Source organism: Hyperolius riggenbachi, chromosome 7 (assembly GCF_040937935.1).
Source record: "Hyperolius riggenbachi isolate aHypRig1 chromosome 7, aHypRig1.pri, whole genome shotgun sequence".
Taxonomy (NCBI): domain Eukaryota; kingdom Metazoa; phylum Chordata; class Amphibia; order Anura; family Hyperoliidae; genus Hyperolius; species Hyperolius riggenbachi.
Genome location: NC_090652.1, coordinates 164,391,160 through 164,415,041, shown reverse-complemented (window position 1 = coordinate 164,415,041; position 23,882 = coordinate 164,391,160). Strand labels below are relative to the sequence as shown.

Genomic DNA, 23,882 nt, shown 5'->3' with positions numbered 1-23,882 from the left:
TAGTAATTACTTTTCTGACATTGGCCGCTCCGCTGCGGCCACTTCGCACATTGGCCGGCCAGAACGCGAAGTGGCCACACTTCGGGTTCTGGCCGTAACATATATAGGTACCATTTTTTCTAGTATTATTCTATAATTCTTTTGTATCATTTTTCTCACCATTTTTTGGTACCAGTACAATACAATAACATACCATTTTTGCAGGCTGCTCAAGGTCTTTTCGCACATTTTATCACGTTGTGTTCATACATTATATATTTATCTTTTTGAAACGCTGTGACTTTCAGATTATATGATTCATTGTGGCATTTGAGAGGTTATCCAATTAATTATTCATTGTCTAAAACTTGGGTTTCTTCATTTTTGGATTACTAATATATGTACATTATTACTGGGACCCCAGATTCATGTTGTTGTTTTTATACATTTTATCTTTATTGATGTTCTAATAAAGATGACTTTATATACATTTTGATATATTGTCTAGTGTGGTGCATATTGGGCTACTCTTTCCTCCTTGTCTATTGCATTATCAGTTTTTGTATGCCCCCTGCACACCTAGCAAGTCTTGATTATTTTGAATCATTTAGTGGTGCTGGTTCCAACCTCTTTTGATCAAGACTATGACTGCGGTCAGCATTATGCTACTATTGTTGGATCTATGTTAGTATGGCTCATTTGGCATCTTAACCACTTAAGCCCTGAGTGTATTTTTACCTTATGGACCAGAGCAATTTTCACATTTCAGCGCTCCTCCCAATCATTTGCCAATAACATTACCACTACTTATCACAACAAAATGATCTGTATCTTGTTTTTTTCTGCCACTAATTAGGCTTTCTTTGGGTGGTACCTTTTGCTAAGAATTATTTTTTTCTAATGCATTTTAATGGGAATATTAAGAAAAATAATTAAAAAAATCATTATTTCTCAGTTTTCAGCCATTACAGTTTTAAAATAATACATGCTTCCATAATTAAAACCCACGTATTTTATTTGCCCATTTGTCCTGGTTATTACACCATTTAAATTATCTTGCTATCACAATGTATGGCGCCAATATTTTATTTTGAAATAAAGGTGCAGGTTTTCATTTTTGCATCTGTCACTATTTACAAGCCCATAATTTTAAAAAATAATAGTAATATACCCTCCTGACATACATGTAAAAAAAGTTCAGTCCCTAAGGTAAGTATTTATGTCGTTTTGTTTTTTTTACTTTATTTTATAATTTTTTCTAAATGTAAAAGTTTTATTTGGGCATTTATGGGAGAGAGTGGGAGGTAAGGGGTTAATTTTAAATTATGTGCAGGTCTCTTTATTAAAGTAAATGATTGTAGGTGTAATTTTACTTTTTGGCCACAAGATGTCCTCAGTTATTAGCTTCCTGCGCATGCTTTTAGTACACAAACAGGAACCAATGCGTGTAAGTGTAAGTGTAAGTTACAGTGTTTACAAATGACCGCAGGCATCTACTTGATGTGCGATCATGGACACGGGGAACTAGAAAAATGAATGGGAACTGCATTCCCATTCATTGATCTCCGGTCTAACATGTAGCAGTAAGAACTAGTGCGTGAGCACGTGAGAGCACGCACAGCGGCGATTGTAGCAGAGTTACGAATATCTACTCCCCTGAGGCTTAGATGAAGTTTTTTAGGGGAGTAGATATACTGTACTGTAAACAATAAGTGGTTAAGGTATAATATTTTAATGATATAATAAATTACGATATTGGGATGTAATATGCAGATACTGGCTTTTTAATTCCTCAGGTTTATGTATAAATACTTATACATGTATTACCTATGATGAATGTTTTGAATTAACTTTTGAAACAAAAATGAAAAGTGCATACCATGCACAACAATATCCCTATTTGACAGGTATGCTGACAGTTGTTGCTGTAACCAGTATTACAATATCTTTATTTTCAGAAAACCTAATAAACAAATTGTGTTTTTTTTTTTGAGGAGTGACACAAATGGACATTTTACAACACATGCAACAACATTTTCGGAAGACAAAAAGCTAAAATAATGGTTTTGATCGTAAATTTCTCTTACCTCTGCGATACGATTCTCTCAGTTTGTCAGAAATCCATAGTACAGCCTTGGCACCCAGTTTTGTTCCATAATTGCGATCAAAGGGAGTCGGAGAACCACCCTAGCAATAAAAAAGAAAATCTTTATTCTACACCTTTTCATTGTTCTGAAGTACATTTCCCATAACACCTTTCTTATTCATATGTACACTATACGGCTGAAAGTATTCGGACACCTGCCTTAACACACATATAAAACTTCTATTTCTTGACTCATAGGCTTCCCCCTCAGCTATAACAGCCTCTACTCTCCTAGGAAGGCTTTCCAGAAGCTTTAGGGAATTTTAGACAATTCTTCCAGAAGAGCATTTGTGACGTCAGGCAATGATATTGGATGACACGGCCTGGTTTTCCATCTACACTCAAATTCATTACAAAAGGTGTCCTATTGGGTTGAGGTCAAGGCTCTGTGTAAGCCAGTGAAGTTTCTCTGCACCAAACTTGCTCATCCAAGTATTTATGAAGTTTGCTTTGTGCACTGGTTCACAGCCATGTTGAAACAGGAAAAGGTCATCCCCAAAGTATTCCCACAAAGTTGGAGGCATAAAACGGTGCAAAATGTCTTGGGAGTCCTGAAGGCCGACCCCCCTAAAACAACCCCACATCATTATCTGCCCGCCACCAAACTTTACTCTTGCGACAGTGCAGTCCAGTGGCAGGGTACTTTACATCACTGTACCAAAAGCTTTGAACTGCACTTGGTGATGTAAGGGTAGCATGCAGCTGCTCAGCTATGGAAACCCATTCTATGAAGTTTCATATTCATTATTCTTGAGCTGTAGCTACTGACTGCAAAAAGTTTGCAACTTCTGTGCAATGTGCAGTGACCCCCTACACCTGCGACCATGGAACTGATTGGAACAACTGCACTCATTTATTTGGACGGAAGTCGCAACACTTTTGGCATTATAGTGTTTTTTCTACCTCTATCATTACCAATCAGGAAATTGTGCCTCAGTGTACAAGTACAAGAATTTCTAGCAATCTACAGCAGAGAGATGAGGGAAATATTATATAAAAGAATCACTGAAAATATACCAGATATATATATACTGATACCAGAGCAAAAAGTAAAAAGTAAAAAGTAAAAGGGGGGGGGGGGGGGTTAGCAGGCATGTATATGAAGTAGCCCTCTTGCCCACTGCTCTCCCTAATCTCCTCTATCCCCCTCCTTTCCCGCGCAAATGCCACCTGCAGCCACTCCCTGGTTAGCCAGGTCGGGTATTAGTACGTAGGCACTGGCCCGACTGATCGCGCGCACTCACGGCCAGGTGAGCTCTGTGTATACCCACAATCCAAAGCGCTCTCAGCTACGGGTGTGCGATCAAGGATGTGCACAGCCAGGCCAGCATCTGTGCACTAATGCATGAGTCAGGCACTATAATTTAATGTGCAGCAAATGAACACGTAGATAGCAAAGTGAAGTGAACATTGCAAGTATGGCAAACATCAAACCGTGTGTCATAGCCAATAAAGTGTCCACAAAGGCTGTACCTGGGTGTATGTGGGTGTCGGTAGGTGCACGGCCTAACGACCGTTTCGCATGGCGTGCGCCAAGCTTCTTCTGAGGTGAAGTGCAACAAGTGTAGAACAGGCGGCGGGGTTTAAATGCGCTAAACAAGCACACTTCCGGTCCGCCGTATAGAACCACCCACATAGGAACTGACGTCACTACCCGGCTTGGTTCCCGGAAAGGGCCGGTGGAACGCACAGTCATTCACAGAAGGTCGCATGCACGAGTCATCTATGACGCCGCTGCACGCTGGCCAATGACTGTGCGAGGGAGGTCCTGCTATGTACTGGATAGAGCGCTTCGCGCTTGCAACGTACATGTCAGTGTTGTTTGTTTTAGCAACCCCAGAAGCCCTGCGCCCGACTCACATCGGGCGTTAGGCGAACCGGGGATCTACATACAAAACCCCCTAAGAAGAGGGGGGAAAGCACATTAATCAATTGTGTATCCCCTGGCAGGATATGGAGGCATTCTCACATATAAATAGCTATATTAGCTGAATAGGCACCGGCTCCGTACGGGAAAAAGGGTGGATGAGGACCTATGTTGAGGTGGAAAGTGAGAAGTATCTAGGTGTACCAAAGGATATAGGGTCAGTGAGAGTGAGGGGAAAGAAGTGGTGAGTGAAAGGTGAGGGATATAAGCCCCATGGAAAGAGGGAGAAAAAAGGGGGGATCCAGGGGAGAAAAAAAGAAAGGTGTGGAGAAAAGAGGAGCAAGATTCATTCTGAAAGGAGGTACCAATAGTGCAGAGGCACATAAAAAGTCCCAGCATGGCATGCCTAGTCAATATTAGTAATTACAAAGGATAATTGTTTTTTAATAAATTTAATCAATTTCATTATTGCCTTAAATTACCAAAACAAAAAACTACCCAAAAAGACGGGAGAGAAAAGACAATAGAGATTCTCCTCACAGGGTATATATTAAAGATTTAAAAAAAAAACCCTTCCATTAAAAATAAGTGAGCAGGGGATATTATGACTAGGTTAGGAGAAAAAAAGGCCATGGTGGGAGCTAATGGGCAACAAGAGGCAGTATAGGGGTGGTGCCCCTATACTTACCCCTATACCGCCTCTTGTTGCCCATTAGCTCCCACCATGGCCTTTTTTCTCCTTAGTCATAATAGCCCCTGCTCACTTATTTTTAATGGCAGAGAGGTTTTTAATCTTTAATATATACCCTGTGAGGAGAATCTCTAGCATTTGTTTCCTTGCACAGGTGCCCCTGGACTTGGGAGTGAAGAGAGAGGTAGGAGCAGCTGGGAAGAGAAGAGACCGGAACCGTGATTTGGATAGATGAAAGTATATTTTTCGCCTGTCTCAAAATGGAATGCTGCTAATGACGAGCTCCTAACCTGCAGCCAATAGACTGAAAACAGTTGCGAATGACCGATTTCGGAAAATCATTTGCTGCATCGATTTCTAGTAGATTCTAACGAAGAATTGAAATGGCTGGATATCAATGCAAAAAATGAAAAGCGTATGGCCATCTTAACCTTTAGAAAGCTTCTAGCGCCAACGCAAGCATTAACAAAGCTACCACATTCTTAGTTTTACAGGTAACTTACTTGCTGCAGGTGTCCAAGAACATTGGTTCGACAGTCAAAAATCCCCTTTCCTTCAGCTGAATACAGATTATACAAAAATTCTGTGGTGTAGTAGTCATGGCATTTTTCATTCCTAAGAACAAAACAAGATCTTACTTTTCAGAATACAATAAAATAAATAAGTTGTGTACTGAAATACAGCCACTATAGAAAAATCACTAACAAGAAAGTTATTTGCAATGAAGGGGAAATGAAAATTACAAAAGTATTAATTTATTTGAAACTGGGGCAGGAGTGGAGGTTTACAAAATTAAAAATGACCAGAATAATAACAGAAATGGTGACAAAGTAATGGAATACTAATGGAAATATGAAATGTTAGTAAAAGCGATTTTGATAAACTAAATAAATATGTGAATATATGTAACACCATAATAAAGAATGACTACTAGAAATGAGCTATTGAGAATCTTGCAGAAATTTCACTTTTTGGTAAGGGTGTGTGTGTGCGTGTGCTCGTGCGTGCATGTGTTTATATACAATGCAGATAAAATGAGCCATAAATCACTTTTCCCGTACGTTGCTGTCACTTACAGTAAGTAGTAGAAATCTGACATTACCGACAGATTTTGGACTAGCCCGTCTTCTCAGGGTTTTCTTTATTTTTAAAAGCACTTAGTGAATGGCAGTTGCTCTGTCCAACTGCCAAAATAGTGAGCAGCGAGCAGGGAGGCTGGCCAGCAACTTTGTATTAATTATTTTCAGGGAATGTCTTTATAAATAATGCTGAGAATCCCCCATGACAAGATGGACTAGCCCAAAACCTGTCAGTAATGTCAGATTTCTACTACCTACTGTAAGTGACAGCAACATAGGAGAAAAGTGATTTATGGCTTATTTTACTCTGGGAGAAATTTACTTATTTGTATGTGTTTTAAATTTTAAAATTTTCACGACAGTTCCACTTTAAACCAACCAATTTTTTCTGAGCTTTCAATTGTTTATCCCAAAATTGTGGCAATTTCAAATATACGTGTGTGGTACATTGAATATTCTGATCAAAACCTATCAGGAAATTGGATCGGAATACTCGAATTAAAAAAAAAAAAAAAATGTGTATGGTGTGTGGCCACTTTAAAGCCAGGTTCACATTAGCTTTTGCCAACGGAACCGGCCGTACGGTTTCACCACTGTACGTTCCGCTGAACGGACAAAAAAAAAATTGCTGCAGAACTTAATTTCCTGGACTGTTTCGCTCAGTGGAATGGAAACATAAGGTTTTGCAGCGCTATAGGAACCAATGGAAAACGGATGTTTTACATTACAACACACTGGCTGTAAAACGGATCGTTTTCACTGGATCCAAATGGCCGGATTCGTATCGCCGGTTCCGTTAAAAATTGCAGATGTGAACCGGGCCTAAATGTAACCAAGGATTGGACTTCATCTCAATCAGTAGCTGTTACCCCCTTTCCTATGAGAAATCTTTTTTTCAAATAAACCATGTATGTCTGTATGGCCTATATTGTGGTAAAACCCCTTCCACAGTGTGATGTCAGCACCTAGGTCCTGACAGTTTACTGTCTGTGAGCTTTTTTGCATTGTGAGAAACAGCTGTTTCCAACTGCTAAGCAACCAGTATCTCCCTCTGTGCATATGTTTATCTATAAAAAAAAAAAAAAAAAAAAACCAACAACCTTTTAGCCTATCGTAGATTGAGAGGAAAGGAGGCGCCCAATAAGAAAATTTGTATAAATTATATTAAAGCATGTACCAAAAGACACATGCTCTCAATGATTAGAAAAATTTGAGAATTTTACTCATAATAAAATTGAATACCAACCAATAGTATATCACATAGGTATGTGAAAAACAGACAGATTTGCACATAATTATGTATTTTATCTAATGTTGTTTGTTTTTAATCTAAATGGTGCTGAGTGGTCTGAGCGCTACTTCTTGTTTTATTTCAAGGCACTCACTTGACCTGAGGAAGCGGCTTCACGCCGAGAAACGCGTTGTCACAGTGCTGTTCTCATTTAATAAATGAAAACATATTCAATTTTATTATGAGTAAAATTCTCAAATTTTTCTAATCATTGAGAGCATGTGTCTTTTGGTACATGCTTTAATATAATTTATACAAATTTTCTTATTGGGCGCCTCCTTTCCTCTCAATCTACATACAGTACCCTATTAGTAAGGTCTTCGTTCTCGCTTTTATAGCGAGCCGAATATTTTTTCATTTGGAGTTGTGACCGATACTTAGCAAGAAAAGGCCGAGTGGGGACGGCACTTCCCTATCTGCGATAACGAGTGGTTGCCTCCTTGGAGCAACCCAGATTTGTGAGTATATTTTCACCAGAATTACTTCACCTCTAACCCAGCAAGACGATATTACACTAGATCGGGCTCCCGGTGGTCGGGTGCATTTTTGTTTGCGTTTCTCCAGTTTTAGCCTATCGCATTGTTAGGGGGTGTGGTTATAGATAATAGCAGTTGGTGCTTTTTTTTCATATCTGCCAGTAGTAAAGATGATTACATGCAGGCAGATTGTGGATCAAACAATATGAACAAATCACACGGCGATCAATCATCTCTCCTCTATTTTTTAACTTCTCACTTTACAATTAATTGATTTATTTTCTTCCCCACTTTGCACTGCAATTCCTCTTTAAAGGACATCCGAGGTGAAAATAAACTGACGAGAAAAAGAATTGTATCTGCTGTCCTCCTCCAAAAAATGACTTTTTGAGATGTCCCACAGTTTTATTTTATATTTAAATCTAGTTTTTAAGTATTTAATGTTTCATTGTCTTTGCTCAATGACACCTTCATTGAAGTATTCCAGAGCTAAAATCTATGAATTATTCACCCTTTTTTATCTCTTACCTGCTTTCAGAAGCCACTTACTAACAGGAAATTGTGTTTTGGCTGTAATCACTTATCAGTGAGGGTTATGCTATAGTCTGGCCCAGTCCGATCCGGTCCTGACCCGGTCAAAAACTGTAATTTGCATACCTGATTTTTAACGCTTTCAGGCGGAGGGGAAAAAAAAGGAACACAGCCTAGTTATTTGTGTGCTTGGCACTGTACATACACATGTCTATTTCATCATGTCACATCGGTTGTCCTTTAAGTATAAAGCTCAGTGCATAAGGATTTCAGAGTACTTCTGCCGTCTAGGCAGTTACACACAGAAAAAAAGTTACAATGTTTTAATCCCTTCAGAGTCAGCAAGTGTATACAATGTTTCAATCCCTTCAACATCAGTGTCTAAAGCTGGCCACTAACGGTCCAATTTCTAGCGAAAAATTGTTCAAGCGATCAGAAATTCTGATCGGACGAAAAATCGTTCACTACACCATCAACTAACCAATCATTGCTTCCTATCTATCACGACCACCACAAAAATCCAAATTTTCGTTCGACGAAAATTCATTCGGGCGACATTTTCACTCGTTCATAATCGATTGTGTCCACCAATGGAGATTATTTACAACCAATCCGAATTTTTGATTGCTCGAACGATTTTTCGCTAGAAATTGGACCGTTAGTGGCCAGCTTAAGATTAAAGCCTGGAACCTCTTACAATATAGGTGCTGTGGCTATTAAGTGCAGAATGAACACATTTACTTACATAATGAATTACAGTATATAACGAAAACACAGGAAAAAAATAGTAACATTATTAAACCTTAACCCACCCTTCTTAACCCCTAAATTTAACCCTAACCCTTCATCTCCACCATCTTTAACCTCCTTGCCGGTCTAATTAATCCGGCAAGGAGGCAGCGCAGCACTTTTTTTTAAAATCATGTAGCAAGCCCAGGGCTCGCTACATGATAGCTGCTGAGCGGCGGCATCCCCCAACCCACTCCGATCTCCTTCGGCGATCAGAGTAAGCAAGAAATCCCGTTCAGAACGGGATTTCCTGCAGGGCTTCCCCGGTCGCCATGGCGACGGGGCGGGATGACGTCACAGGGAATCCCGATCCGCCCCTCTGCGCTGCCTGGCACTGATTGGCCAGGCTGCGCAGGAGTCTGGGGCAGGGGGGGCGGCTCGGCGGGTAGCGGCGAAACGGCGGCGATCGCGTACTACACGCAGCTAGCAAAGTGCTAGCTGCGTGTAGGAAAAAAAATGTATGCAAATCGGCCCTGAGAAATCCTCCTGCGCAGGTTACCCCGAGCTAAGCTCGGGATAACCGGCAAGGAGGTTAACCACTTGAGGACCTAGGGCTTTCTACCCCTTAAGGACCGGCCACTTTTTTTCCATTCAGACCACTGCAGCTTTCACGGTTTATTGCTCGCTCATACAACCTACCACCTAAATGAATTTTGGCTCCTTTTCTTGTCACTAATAAAGCTTTCTTTTGCTGCTATTTGATTGCTCCTGCGATTTTTACTTTTTATTATATTCAGCAAAAAAGACATGAATTTTGGCAAAAAAATGATTTTTTTAACTTTCTGTGCTGACAGTTATCAAATAAAGTAAAATTTCTGTATACATGCAGCGCGAAAAATGTGGACAAACATGTTTTGGATAAAAAAAAACCCATTCAGCGTATATTTATTGGTTTGGGTAAAAGTTATAGCGTTTACAAACTATGGTGCAAAAAGTGAATTTTCCCATTTTCAAGCATCTATGACTTTTCTGACCCCCTGTCATGTTTCATGAGGAGCTAGAATTCCAGGATAGTATAAATACCCCCCAAATGACCCCATTTTGGAAAGAAGACATCCCAAAGTATTCACTGAGAGGCATAGTGAGTTCATAGAAGATATTATTTTTTGTCACAAGTAAGCGGAAAATGACACTTTGTGAGAAAAAAAAAAAAAAAAAAGTTTCCATTTCTTCTAACTTGCGACAAAAAAAAATGAAATCTGCCACGGACTCACCATGCCCCTCTCTGAATACCTTGAAGGGTCTACTTTCCAAAATGGGGTCATTTGTGGGGTGTTTACTGTCCTGACATTTTGGGGGGTGCTAAATTGTAAGCACCCCTGTAAAGCCTAAAGGTGCTCATTGGACTTTGGACCCCTTAGCGCAGTTAGGCTGCAAAAAAGTGCCACACATGTGGTATTGCCGTACTCAGGAGAAGTAGTATAATGTGTTTTAGGGTGTATTTTTACACATACCCATGCTGGGTGGGAGAAATAGCTCTGTAAATGACAATTTTTTAATTTTTTTTACACACAATTGTCCATTTACAGAGTTATTTCTCCCACCCAGGATGGGTATGTGTAAAAATACACCCCAAAACACATTGTACTACTTCTCCCGAGTACGGCGATACCACATGTGTGGCACTTTTTTGCACCCTAACTGCGCTAAAGGGCCCAAAGTCCAATGAGCACCTTTAGGCTTTCACAGGTCATTTTGCGGAATTTGATTTCCAGACTACTCCTCACGGTTTAGGGCCCCTAAAATGCCAGGGCAGTATAGGAACCCCACAAATGACCCCATTTTAGAAAGAAGACACCCCAAGGTATTCCGTTAGTAGCATAGCGAGTTCATAGAAGATTTTATTTTTTGTCAAAAGTTAGCGGAAAATTGATTTTTATTGTTTTTTTTCACAAAGTGTCATTTTCCACTAACTTTTGACAAAAAATAAAATCTTCTATGAACTCGCTATGCTACTAACAGAATACCTTGGGGTGTCTTCTTTCTAAAATGGGGTCATTTGTGGGGTTCCTATACTGCCCTGGCATTTTAGGGGCCCTAAACCGTGAGGAGTAGTCTGGAAATCAAATTCCGCAAAATGACCTGTGAAAGCCTAAAGGTGCTCATTGGACTTTGGGCCCTTTAGCGCAGTTAGGGTGCAAAAAAGTGCCACACATGTGGTATCGCCGTACTCGGGAGAAGTAGTACAATGTGTTTTGGGGTGTATTTTTACACATACCTATGCTGGGTGGGAGAAATACCTCTGTAAATGACAATCTTTTGATTTTTTTACACACAATTGTCCATTTACAGAGATATTTCTCCCACCCAGCATGGGTATGTGTAAAAATTCACCCCAAAACACATTGTACTACTTCTCCCGAGTACGGTGATACCACATGTGTGGCACTTTTTTGCACCCTAACTGCTCTAAGGGGCCCAGAGTCCAATGAGTACCTTTAGGCTTTACAGGGGTGCTCACAATTTAGCACCCCGCCCACTTGCCAGGACAGTTAACAAACCCCACAAATGACCCCATTTTGGAAAGAATACACAACAAGGTATTCCATGAGGGTAATGGTGAGGTCATTGAAAATTTTATTTTTTGTCACAAGTAAACGGAAAATGACACTTTGTTAAAAAAAAAAAATTAAAAAAAAATTCTGCTAACTTGTGACAAAAACTAAAATCTTTTATGAACTCACCGTGCACCTCACATAATACTTTAGGGTGTCCTCTTTCCAAAATGGGGTCATTTGTGGAGTCTGTCCTGGCATTTTAGGGTCTCTGCAATCATTACATGTATGGCCAGTATTAGGAGTTTCTGCTATACTCCTTATATTGGGTATACAAGTAATGCACTCTGGGCTGAAAGGAAAAATGAACGGCAAACATACCTTGCTCCACATCAATGGCAGTGATAACCTCAGGAGAGAGACACCCCGTGCCACCCTGCACTCAGGGTGAGCCACCAACTTATGTGACTGGGCCTCAGAACTTTAGTGTACAGCATTATGCCTGTAGGATACAGCAATATGCCTGCCAATAGAGATGACTCTGTGTGGCATTAAAGCATCATCATAGGCCCAAATCACATATAAACCGGGGGTGTCCACACTCAAGGGAAATTCAAACATGCCGTCTTATATCGCCAACCCAGGACAGATCAGCAATATCAAGCATGGAAACCGATCCTTCTTGCCACTTTTATGCTTACCCGTTTGGTTTTCAAGCTTATCTCTCCTCTCCCTGCGACAATGTGCGAAAGACCACTGAGTGTGTGCCTACTCCTGTGTCTGGAGTTCCCTAGGTTCTAATAGTGTACCTGCTCGTGGTACCTCTCAAAACACGGCCCTACGCATAGGCCAGGCTGGTCAGGACAGCGGGGACAATAAAAACTGGTGTCATTCCTTCTTCCAGTCCTGCTGCAGACACGACAACGTTTTCTTCGGATGCGTTGACCTGGGGCACACGGAATCTGATAGGCGTAATGCCTACCATGCAGTCGGCTAGTTGCATCTGGGGGGGGGGGCCTGGCACCTCCTGGATACAGGATGTCCAGAATGATCTGTTCCTGAAATTGGAGGAAAGATCCAGTTCTCCCAGCCTTACTGTAGAGAACAAAGCTGTTGTAAACTGCCAATTGAATCAGATAAAAAGACACTTTCTTATACCAGCGTCTTGTTTTCCGGGTAACTAAATAGGGCGCTAACCTCTGGTCATTGAAGTCCACCCCTCCCATGTTGACATTATATTCGTGGACGACAAGGGGCTTTTCAATGACCTTAGTTGCCCGTTGAATTTGGACTGTCGTGTCTGTGTGAATGGTGGACAGAAAGTAAACGTCCCTCTTGTCCTTCCATTTCACCGCGAGCAGGTCTTCAGTACGCAAGGCGGCCCTCTGCCCCCGTTGAAGTCTGGTGGTAACGAGCCGTTGGGGGAAGCCCTGGCGACTAGGCCGCGCAGTGCCACAGCATTGGATTCCTTCTAACTTTAAGTGCTGAAAGAGGGCCACACTTGTGTAATAATTGTCCACAAAAAGATGGTACCCCTTCCGGAACAAGGGTGACACCAAGTCCCACACAACCTTTCCACTGCTCCCCAGGTAGTCAGGGCACCCGACCGGCTCCAATTTTGAGTCTTTTCCCTCATAGACCCTAAAACGACATGTATAGCCTGTGGCCCTTTCACAGAGCTTATACAGTTTCACCCCATACCGGGCGCGCTTGCTTGGGATGTACTGTTTGATGCCAAGGCGCCCGGTAAAGCGTAAGAGGGACTCGTCTACGCAGATGTTCTGTTCAGGGATATAAGCATCTGCAAATGTTGAGGACAGGTGGTCTATGAGGGGCCGAATTTTGTGGAGCCGGTCATAAGCAGGGTCTCCCCTTTCAAGACAGGTTTCGTCGTCGTTGAAGTGCAGGAAGCGCAGGATGGACTCAAATCGTGTCCTGGACATGGCAGCAGGGTACAAGGGAACATGATGTACTGGGTTCGTAGACCAATACGACCGCAATACATTTTGTTTCATTAGTCCCAAGTGAAGGATAAGGGCCAAAAAGATTTTAATGTCGGAAACTTGGACTGGTTTCCACCCGAAAGGCTGGGCATACATGCTCTCCGGGTGCTCGGTGATGAATTGTGTGGCTTTACGATTGGTCTCAACCACAATTAAGTCCAGGAGAACCTGGGTGATGAACAGCTGCAAAAAGTCTAGGACCGTTCCTAGATGAGCTGTCGCCACCTGGACTCCAGACTGGGCGGTGAAAGGGGGCACTACGGGTGCGGCGGAATCAGGGGATTGCCAATCTGGTTGTGCCAGCACCTCTGGGAGTCTATGGGTACTACGGGCCCGTCTTCTTCTTGGTGGCTGCGACGGGGGTACTACTGCACTTGCCACCGTACCAGTTTCCACTTCCATGCTGACGCTCACCACTTCGCCAGGGTCTACGGAAGCACTGGCACTAAGTCCAGGAGATGCTGCGCTGCTGGTGCCTGCCTCACCAAGAAAACTATCAACAGCGCTAGCACCACCCTGCTGCCCTTGAGGCGGATCCTGCGCCACCTGCGGTCTAACGACTTGGGGTCTGGTACGCCTGGCTCTAGCCGGGACCATAGCCTCGTCATCACTATCGGTCAGGGAACCACTGCTTTCTACAGGTTCAAATTCGGACCCGGAAGATTCGACGGATGATTCTTCCCAAAAGAACTCATCCGACTGGTCCATGTACCTGTATACCTCGTCATCGGAAAGCCCCCTTCTTGCCATTTTGGATTGCTAAATTTATGGGGTTTTCCTCCGAGACTACCCAGAAAAAAAGAGCACCTACCTAGCAAAAAGGGAGTATTTGAGAGGTATTGGGGTTGGTGGGAAGTGGGGTCTCAGAGGACAATCAAATACAATTACAGCACAATCGACTCCAATCACAGCACAATCAAATCTGATGCACTCGGAAGGTGATGGGGGGAGGGTGGGATTGGGTGTGGCGGGAAGTGGGGTCTCAGGCAATCAAACAATCACGGGGCAATCGAAGCCGATCACGGGACAATCAAATACAATTACAGCACAATCGACTCCAATCACAGCCCAATCAAATCTGATGCACTCGGAAGGTGATGGGGGGAGGGTGGGATTGGGTGTGGCGGGAAGTGGGGTCTCAGGCAATCAAACAATCACGGGGCAATCGAAGCCGATCACGGGACAATCAAATACAATTACAGCACAATCGACTCCAATCACAGCACAAGCAAATCTGATGCACTCGGAAGGTGGTGGTTGGAGGTGGTGGGGGGAGGGTGGGGTTGGGTGTGGTGGGGGGTGGGGGGGGGGGGGGGTTGGGTGTGGTGGGAAGTGGGGTCTCAGGCAATCAAACAATCACGGGACAATCGAAGCAGATCACGGGACAATCAAATACAATCGCAGCCCAATCAAATACAAGCGCAGCACAATCGAATACAAGCGCAGCACAGTCAAAAACAATGCACTTGGACGGTGATTAGGGGGGGGTCTGAGGGCGATTTGAGGGGGTGGGGGGTTGATCAGGAGCCTGCACGGGGCAGACTGAGTCCTGATCTGATGAGAGGCAGACACAGGGGGTTACTGATCGCAGATCAGTTAGTGATTGCTGGGGAGGACAGATGTAAACAAAGAGCAGGGGATGTAATCAGAAGGGGGGTATGAGGGCAATCGAGGGCCTGGGCAGGTGATCGGTTACCCCCGCGGGGCAGTTAGGGTCTGCTCTGATGGGTGGGGGTGCCAAGGGGTGATGGACAGGTGATAGACAGGTGATCAGAGGGGGATCAGAGGGGGATCAGAGGGTAAGGTAGCTGTATACAGATGTATACAGTATACAGGGGGGTAGTCTGGGATGGGGTCTGGGGGTGATCTAAAGGTAGGGGGGGGGGAATCAGGGGTGACTAGGAGGCAGTTAGGGACCTAACGCAGGGGATAGCGTTTAAAGTTAGTGATAGGTGGGGGGGTTGGGGTTTTTAAAGGGGTGCAAGGGTGCTGGCAGGGGTCTGCTGGGGTAATCAGGGGGGGTATGAGGCCTGGGGTGGGAGATCAGGGGGGCTGTAGGCAAAAAAAAACATGTGTGCTGTGATACTCACAAAGTGCTTCCTCCTCGCTAGTGGTCTCTGCAACAATGAGACCACGAGGCGAGGAGGAAGCACGTATAAGGCACTTTGTTTACTTAACAAAGTGCCTTATACCTTCTGATTGGCGGATCCCCGAGATCCCTCCGCACGCCGGCGCTGCTAAGTGGCCGGCGAGCAGAGGCAAAATGCCAGGCTTCCGACTCCCGGCGGAGGATCGCGTCACGGATGACGCGATCGCTCCGCCCACGCCCATACAAGGACCGCCGCATTTTGTCTATACGGCGGTCCTTGCGGCGTCAGCTTCCCGGCCGCCATTTGTCTATACGGCGGTCGGGAAGTAGTTAAAGAGACTCTGAAGTCTCCCTAAAATGAGGTTTTTATATTAAAAACCTCATTACCATTATTGTCCGACCTAAAACGCTGCATCCCCGCGGCTGAAAACCCCCTCGATCACCCCAAACTCACGGGGGTACAGGGCAAAATCCACGACTTTCTTGGTCGTGGATTTTGCTGCCGCCTCTATGCGCGTCAATCAGCGCACATCTCTGCCTCTCCTCCGCCCCTCTTAGTGCAGGAAGACTGAGAGGAGCGGGGGAGTGGTGGCGATCCGGCGCTGATTGACGCGCATAGAGGCAGAGCCACGCTGCCTCTATGTGGAAGTTGCCTGCGTGTACCCTCGTGAGTTTGGGGTGATCGAGGGGGATTTCAGTCGGGGTTCTGCGGTGTTTTAGGTCAGACTATAATGTTAATGAGGTTTTTAAACTAAAAACCTAATTTTAGGGAGACTTCAGAGTTTCATTAACTCCTAACCTTAACCCTAACCTTTAATCCCCCCTCCTAAACCCCCAACCTTAACCACCCCCCATCCCCTCCTAACCATAACCTCCCTCCACCTTAACCTGACCCTTAACCCCCTCCTTAACTCCTAACCTTAGCCCTAAACCTTAACTGCCCCCTAAACTCCTTACCTTAACCTCTCCCCCAGCTTAACTGCTAACCTTAACCCCCTCCTCAACTCCTAACCTTAACACTATCCGTCCCTCTTCTTAACCCCTAATCTTAACCCTTAAACAACTCTCCCTCTTTAACCCCTAACCTTAACCTCCCTCCTTAACCCCTAACCTCCTCCTCCTTTACCCTTAACCGTTGCCCCCCTCCATAACTCCTAACCTTGGATGTCCAGGTCCGGAGTTAAGGAGGTGAGATTAATGGTTAAGCGTTAAGGAGGGGTCAGAGAAAATAAGGCTAGGGTTTAAGGGTTAGGCATTAAGGAGGGGGGCAAGCAGGTTAAGGGTTAGGGTTAACAAGGGGGAGGTTAAGAGTTAAGGAAGGGGGAGGTTAAGGTTAGGATTAAGGAAGAGGGAGGTTAAGGTTAGGGGTTAACTAGGGGGAGGTTAAGAGTTAAGGTTAGGAATTGAGGGGGAAGGTGAAGGGTTAACGCTTAAGGAGGAGGAGCTTAAGATTAGGCGTTAAGGAGGAGGGAGGTCAAGGTTAGGAGTTGAAAGGGGAGGTTACAGAGCTAGGGGTTACAGAGGGGAAGATTAAGGTTAGGGATTAAGGGTTAGGAGTTAAGGGGGGAGGCTAAGAATTAGGTTAAGGAGGAGGGAGGTCAAGGTTAGGAGTTAAGGAGGGGGAAGGTGAATTGTTAGGGTTAAGGTTAGGAGTTAAGGAGGGGGAAGGTGAATGGTTAGGGTTAAGGTTAGGAGTTAAGAGGGGGGTTAAGGGTTACTAATTTTACTAAACTATTTTTTCCTGATACTTTAGTTGTGTACTGTTATTTATTATGTTAATAGATGTGTTCATTCTGCACAGCTCCTCAAAAGATTCCAGGCTGTTATCTGTAAAAACATGAAGGGATTAAAACATTGTATACACTTGCTGATGCTGAAGGAATTGAAACATTGTATACACTTTTCCTGAGTGTGTAACTGCCTGGACGACATAATACAGAAGTACAGATTTCACTAAGAAATGTTCACATAATTTTAATCTGAATTATAATGTATTACAAAAAAAATCTTTTGATTTTATCTGAGCTGTAAAATTTTCACTTTAGTGTAAATATTTGTAACTATTGTGGACTCCAGGACAAATTCCACATGAGCTGATACAATGGTAGCAGACACTCCAGAGGCTTATGAAAGGGAATTGACTAACACAAACCACCCTACACACTAAGCTTTCAATATTTGCCCCGACTTGTAAATGTTCTGCTTTTGAATGGACTAAAGATATCTCTTTGCTAGAAAACTCTTGAATCACAAGAGGCAAAAGACACGCACACAAAAAAAGCTCAGAATGAGAAAGAAGCTCAAAATAATTTACCAAGAGAGAAGACAGAGGGTATACCTACTGTGGCTCCACCCAGTAAAATCAAGATTTCTGCCCCTCATTATTAGTTTTCACACATTTATACATTTGTCAACACGGTTGCAAGAAAATGAATAAGACTTTTTTTTTTTTTTTTTTTTTTTAATATGGCATATTGTTGATTGTCACTTAAATTCCTAGGGCACATTTGTTTATCCATTTGCTTATCAATTACCACAATATTCCCACCTTTGTCAGCTGGTTTAATAATCAATTGTTCATTATTCTTATGTTCATCAAGAGCCTGCCCTTCTTCTCATATACATGATAATCTCATAAGAGAAGAAGGGCAGGCTCTTGATGAATATAAGAATAATGACCAATTGATTAGTAAACCAGGTGACAAAGGTGGTAATATTGTGGTAATTGATAAGCAAATTGATAAACAAATGTGCCCTAGGATTTTAAGTGACAATCAACAATATGCCATATTATAAAAAAAAAATCCTTTGCCTAAACATCAGGAGGTCCCAGAAGTGCACTGTGCACCAGACTAAAAAAAAGGGAAGGGGCATATACTTATGTGACACCAGGCTACCTATACTGGGAGCGGGGTTGCCTGGTAGTGGCTGGATAGTGTACTGGTTAAGGGCTCTGCCTTTGACATGGGAGACCAGGGTTCGAATCCTGGCTAGGGTCAGTACCTATTCAGTAGGGAGTTCAAGGCAAGACTCCTTAACACTGCAGGGTGGCCTCTTGAGCGCATCCCAGTGGCTGCAGCTCTTGAGCGCTTTGAGTCCGACAGGAGAAAAGCGCTATACAAATGTTCGGATTATTAGTATTATTATTATTACATCTGGCTTTATATAGTGCTGTTGATGCCTACTGTCTGAATTACACAGCTAAATTCATTTGGCCCTGCTCATGGCCCGCCATTACCACCCCCACTTTCCAGTGCATGGACATGCCCATTTTGCTGCTTTGCACGCCACAAGTTGACATCTACCCAGCACTGGATCCAGCATCTGCATAGCACATTCAATAAGAAAAATCCTGGAGCTGCCAATGCTGTGGAACATTTTCTCCAGACAAGGGAAGACATTTATATGCTCGCATTCTTTTTTTGGCCCAACTTCTTGAATACACAATGTGTTTCTGTTTGGTGGTACCAACTACCACCAGCTCAGGGGCAGCACAATGGGCAAAGTATGTATGCTATTGTATGCAAAATTGTTCCTGGGCTGGTGGGAAGACACTGTGGTGTTCGGGGACTTTAGCATGTTCTGGGGCAGGTTTATTGATGATGCGCTCATAGGAGTTTTCTACCCATTAAAGAGTTATAATTTTTGTTAAAGAATATGCATTAAAGAGAACCTGAGGTGTGATTTACTTATCCCGCCCGCGTCCCTTCCCTCTCGCTGATTGGAGGGAAGTGACGCGGGTGGGTAGCGCCGATAAGGAGGAGGCGGGGGAGCGGCGCTAACAGACAGGCGAGAGGTAAACATTGTGCTGGCGACTACTGCGGGGCGTATAGCGGCGCGCAGGGGGGTCTTGGAGGCACACCATGGGGCAACAGAGGCTGGTGTTAGTGTGCACAACCAGCCTCTGTGCCCCACTAGCCTAAGTAAATCCCACCTCGGGTTCTCTTTAAAGAGCTATAATTTACTAACCTGGTGCTGTCAGATCTTTGCCTTTCTGCAGAGCACATGTACTACCCCCCCCCCCACTGGAGGTTCATCAACATTGCTTCAACTGAATATAATAGGAGCACACCTGGGGCTTATACACTGGAACGGAGGGGGACAGAGGTGAACGAGGGAAGCAGTGGGCATGAGGACTCCTGCCTAAACATGCCTGGAGCCTCCATTTGTAAAAAGGATTTCACCTCGGGTATCCTTTAACCTGCCTAGCGTTCTGGACGAGCTAGGCTTGTCCAGAGACGCCGGAGGCCACCGCTCAGGCCCTGCTGGGCCAATTTGAATAATTTTTTTTGAAACACGCAGCTAGCACTTTGCCGCGTAATAGGGCCCCCCCCCTTCCAGACCCCGTGCGCAGCCTGGCCAGCAGTGCCAGGCAGCGCTGAGGGGTGGATCGGGACTCCCTATGACGTCACAATGTCGATGAAGTCATTCCGTTCGTCGCCATGGCGACAGGGAAAGCCCTCAAGGAAATGCCGTTCAGAACGTGATTTTTTGACGGGCATAGGCGCCGGCGGCGATTGGAAGGGTGGTTGGGAATTGGCAGGGAGGCTAGCTACATGATTAAAAAAAAAAAAGAGGTATAATCAGAATGCCCAGCAGGTTAACAAATGAAATAAAGAAGCCACAAAGGATAGAATAAGGGTGCCTAGATTTTAGAATACTAGAATTAGGGAGCCTAGTAATGCAACCATAAATAAATCAGGGGAGGATCTTGAGAATGTTATTCAAGGGTTTACACAAATGAGCTGGAGGCGTCTTGAAGCAAAACTTCAATGGATCAGCCAGGGGCGTAACTAGAAATCACTGGGCCCCCCTGCGAATATTTGGATGCCCCCCCCCCCCCCCATAGGTGCCAAATAATCGTAATGGGGCAGCGTTTCACTGTAAATTAATTGTAAAGTGGGCAGCATTTTACCAGACAATCGTAATGTGGGCCAGAAAATCGTAATGTGGGCAGAGTTCACCAGAAAATCGTAATGTGGGCCTTTAGAAAATCATAATGTGGGCAGAGTTCACCAGAAAATCGTAATGTGGGCACCAGTCACCAGAAAATTGTAACGTGGACAGCATTCGCCAGACAATCGTAATGTGGGCAGCGTTCACCAGAAAATCATAATGTGGGCAGAGTTCACCAGAAAATCATAATGTGGGCAGAGTTCACCAGAAAATCGTAATGTGGGCACCAGTCACCAGAAAATCGTAACGTGAGCAGCAGTCACCAGAAAATTGTAACGTGGACAGCATTCACCAGACAATTGTAATGTGGGCAGCGTTCACTAGAATATCGTAATGTGGGACAGAAAATCGTAATGTGGGCAGAGGTAACCAGAAAATCGCAATGTGGGCAGCAGTCACCAGAAAATCGCCATGTGGGCAGCAGTCACCAGAAAATCGCCATGTGGGCAGCAGTCACCAGAAAATCGCCATGTGGGCAGCAGTCACCAGAAAAATCGCCATGTGGGCAGCAGTCACCAGAAAATCGCAATGTGGGCAGCAGTCACCAGAAAATCCTAATGTGGGCAGCAGTCACCAGAATATCGTAATGTGGGCAGCAGTCACCAGAAAATCCTAATGTGGGCAGCATACACCAGAAAATCGTAATGTGGGCAGCAGACACCTGAAAATCGTAATGTGGGCAGCAGACACCTGAAAATCGTAATGTGGGCAGCAGACACCTGAAAATCGTAATGTGGGCAGCAGACACCTGAAAATCGTAATGTGGGCAGCAGGCACCTGAAAATCGTAATGTGGCCAGCAGATACCAGAATATCGCAATGTGGGCAGCAGACACCTGAAAATCGTAATGTGGGCAGCAGACACCTGAAAATCGTAATGTGGGCAGCAGACACCTGAAAATCGTAATGTGGGCAGCAGACACCTGAAAATCGCAATGTGGGCAGCAGACACCTGAAAATCGCAATGTGGGCAGCAGACACCTGAAAATCGTAATGTGGGCAGCAGACACCTGAAAATCGTAATGTGGGCAGCAGACACCTGAAAATCGTAATGTGGGCAGCAGACACCTGAAAATCGTAATGTGGGCAGCAGGCACCTGAAAATCGTAATGTGGGCAGCAGATACCAGAATATCGCAATGTGGGCAGCAGACACCTGAAAATCGTAATGTGGGCAGCAGACACCTGAAAATCGTAATGTGGGCAGCAGACACCTGAAAATCGCAATGTGGGCAGCAGACACCTGAAAATCGTAATGTGGGCAGCAGACACCTGAAAATCGTAATGTGGGCAGCAGACACCAGAAAATCGTAATGTGGGCAGCAGACACCAGAAAATCGCAATGTGGGCAGCAGACACCAGAAAATCGCAATGTGGGCAGCAGACACCTGAAAATCGCAATGTAGGCAGCTGTCACCAGAAAATCCTAATGTGGGCAGCAGACACCAGAAAATCATAAAGTGGGCAGCAGACACCTGAAAATCGTAATGTGGGCAGCAGACACCTGAAAATCGTAATGTGGGCAGCAGACACCAGAAAATCGTAATGTGGGCAGCAGACACCTGAAAATCATAATGTGGGCAGCAGTGACCAGAAAATCGTAATGTGGGCAGCAGTGACCAGAAAATCATAATGTGGGCAGCAGTGACCAGAAAATCGTAATGTGGGCAGCAGTCACCAGAAAATCGTAATGTGGGCAGCAGTGACCAGAAAATCATAATGTGGGCAGCAGTGACCAGAAAATCATAATGTGGGCAGCAGTGACCAGAAAATCGTAATGTGGGCAGCAGTCACCAGAAAATCGTAATGTGGGCAGCAGACACCAGAAAATCGTAATGTGGGCAGCAGTCACCAGAAAATCGCAATGTGGGCAGCAGACACCTGAAAATCGTAATGTGGGCAGCAGACACCTGAAAATCGTAATGTGGGCAGCAGACACCAGACAATCGTAATGTGGGCAGCAGGCACCAGAAAATCGTAATGTGGGAAGCAGACACCTGAAAATCGTAATGTGGGCAGCAGACACCAGACAATCGTAATGTGGGCAGCAGGCACCAGAAAATCGTAATGTGGGCAGCAGGCACCAGAAAATCGTAATGTGGGCAGCAGGCACCAGACAATCGTAATGTGGGCAGCAGGCACCAGAAAATCGTAATGTGGGCCGCAGACACCTGAAAATCGTAATGTGGGCAGCAGACACCAGAAAATCACAATGTGGGCAGCAGACACCTGAAAATCACAATGTGGGCAGCAGTCACCAGAAAATCGTAATGTGGGCAGCAAACACCAGAAAATCCCCCTGCAGTGACGTCAGCGGCGGCGGGATACATACCTTCTTCCTTGCGTTCCATCGCCGCCTTCTCGCTCTAGCGGCTGACGTCACTTCCGCTTCCGGAAGTGACGTCAGCCGCTAGAGCGAGAAGGCGGCGATGGAACGCAAGGAAGAAGGTATGTATCCTGCCGCCGCTGCCCGCTGCCCACACACAGGTTCACTAGCTGGAGGGGAGCGCAGAGGGGAGAACCCCGAGGTGAGGGAGAGGGGGAACTTCCCCTCTCCCCGCCGACTGTGGGCAAGGCTTTCCCCTCATGCTGCCACCCCTCCAGCCCCCAAAAAACGCGCGGGCACAGGCGCTGCAGGGCCTATTGCTACGCCCCTGGGATCAGCAGCTGCTGGACAAGCAAAGCCAACCAGGCAAATTGCCAACAATGAACTGGGAAACATACATAGTTAGCCAGACTTGCTAGGGTTAAACTTGGTGTTTGAGCACGCATACATTTTCTCATGGAAAGCATTATTTTAAAACTATAATGGTTGAAAACTGAGAAATAATAATTGTTTTTCCTTTTTTCTTAATAATACCTTTAAAATGCATATAAAATAAAATAATTTTTTAGCAAAAAGTACCAACCAAAGAAAGCCTAATTTGTGCCAAATAAAACAAGATATAGATAATATTTATGTGATAAGTAATGATAAAGTTATTGGCGAATGATTGGGAGGAGCGTGATGTGAAAATCGCCCTGGTTTTTAAAAGGAAATAAAATGTGATTGGGAAGTGGTGAATATGTTTTGTACTGTACATACAGGTTTATCTCATTCCACATATCGCCTCAGGTACACTTTAAGCCACCAACAAGCAAGAAAATACTCTGAATAATTTTGACAGTACTTTTTCATGTACTTTTTAGTACTTTTTCAATTGTAAAGTGCTGAAAAGTTATTTTAAACAGAATATGGAAAGTATCTCCTAGGAGAAAACTTAAAAGAAAAATGTGAATTGGATCAGGCCCATAGAGCCATAAGGTCCCTCAAAGATTTTGAACCGCTTTCTGTACTTTTCTTAACCTAAATAATAAAAAGGTTTGTGGGATTTGGGCTTTTTACAAAAGAGCAACGTTAAAGTTGAATTTCAGATAAACGTTGGCTTGGACTATTGGATTAATAGAGATGTCAAAAGATAAGGATAGATGAACCACTTTACCTCCAAGGGT

The 23,882-nt window shown here is 44.2% G+C and overlaps 1 protein-coding gene across 2 annotated transcripts in view; it reads right to left on the bottom strand.

The window, feature by feature from the left end:
- Positions 1-23,882, bottom strand: part of PFKL (phosphofructokinase, liver type) — a 184,693-nt gene that overhangs the window by 13,415 nt on the left and 147,396 nt on the right. For both annotated transcript variants that reach the window (XM_068244841.1, XM_068244842.1), the window contains exons 19-20: positions 5,187-5,298; positions 2,067-2,166 (exon numbers count right to left, since the gene is read on the bottom strand). In XM_068244841.1, the coding sequence (XP_068100942.1) occupies positions 2,067-2,166; positions 5,187-5,298 (212 nt within the window). The remainder of the gene's footprint in view (positions 1-2,066; positions 2,167-5,186; positions 5,299-23,882) is intronic.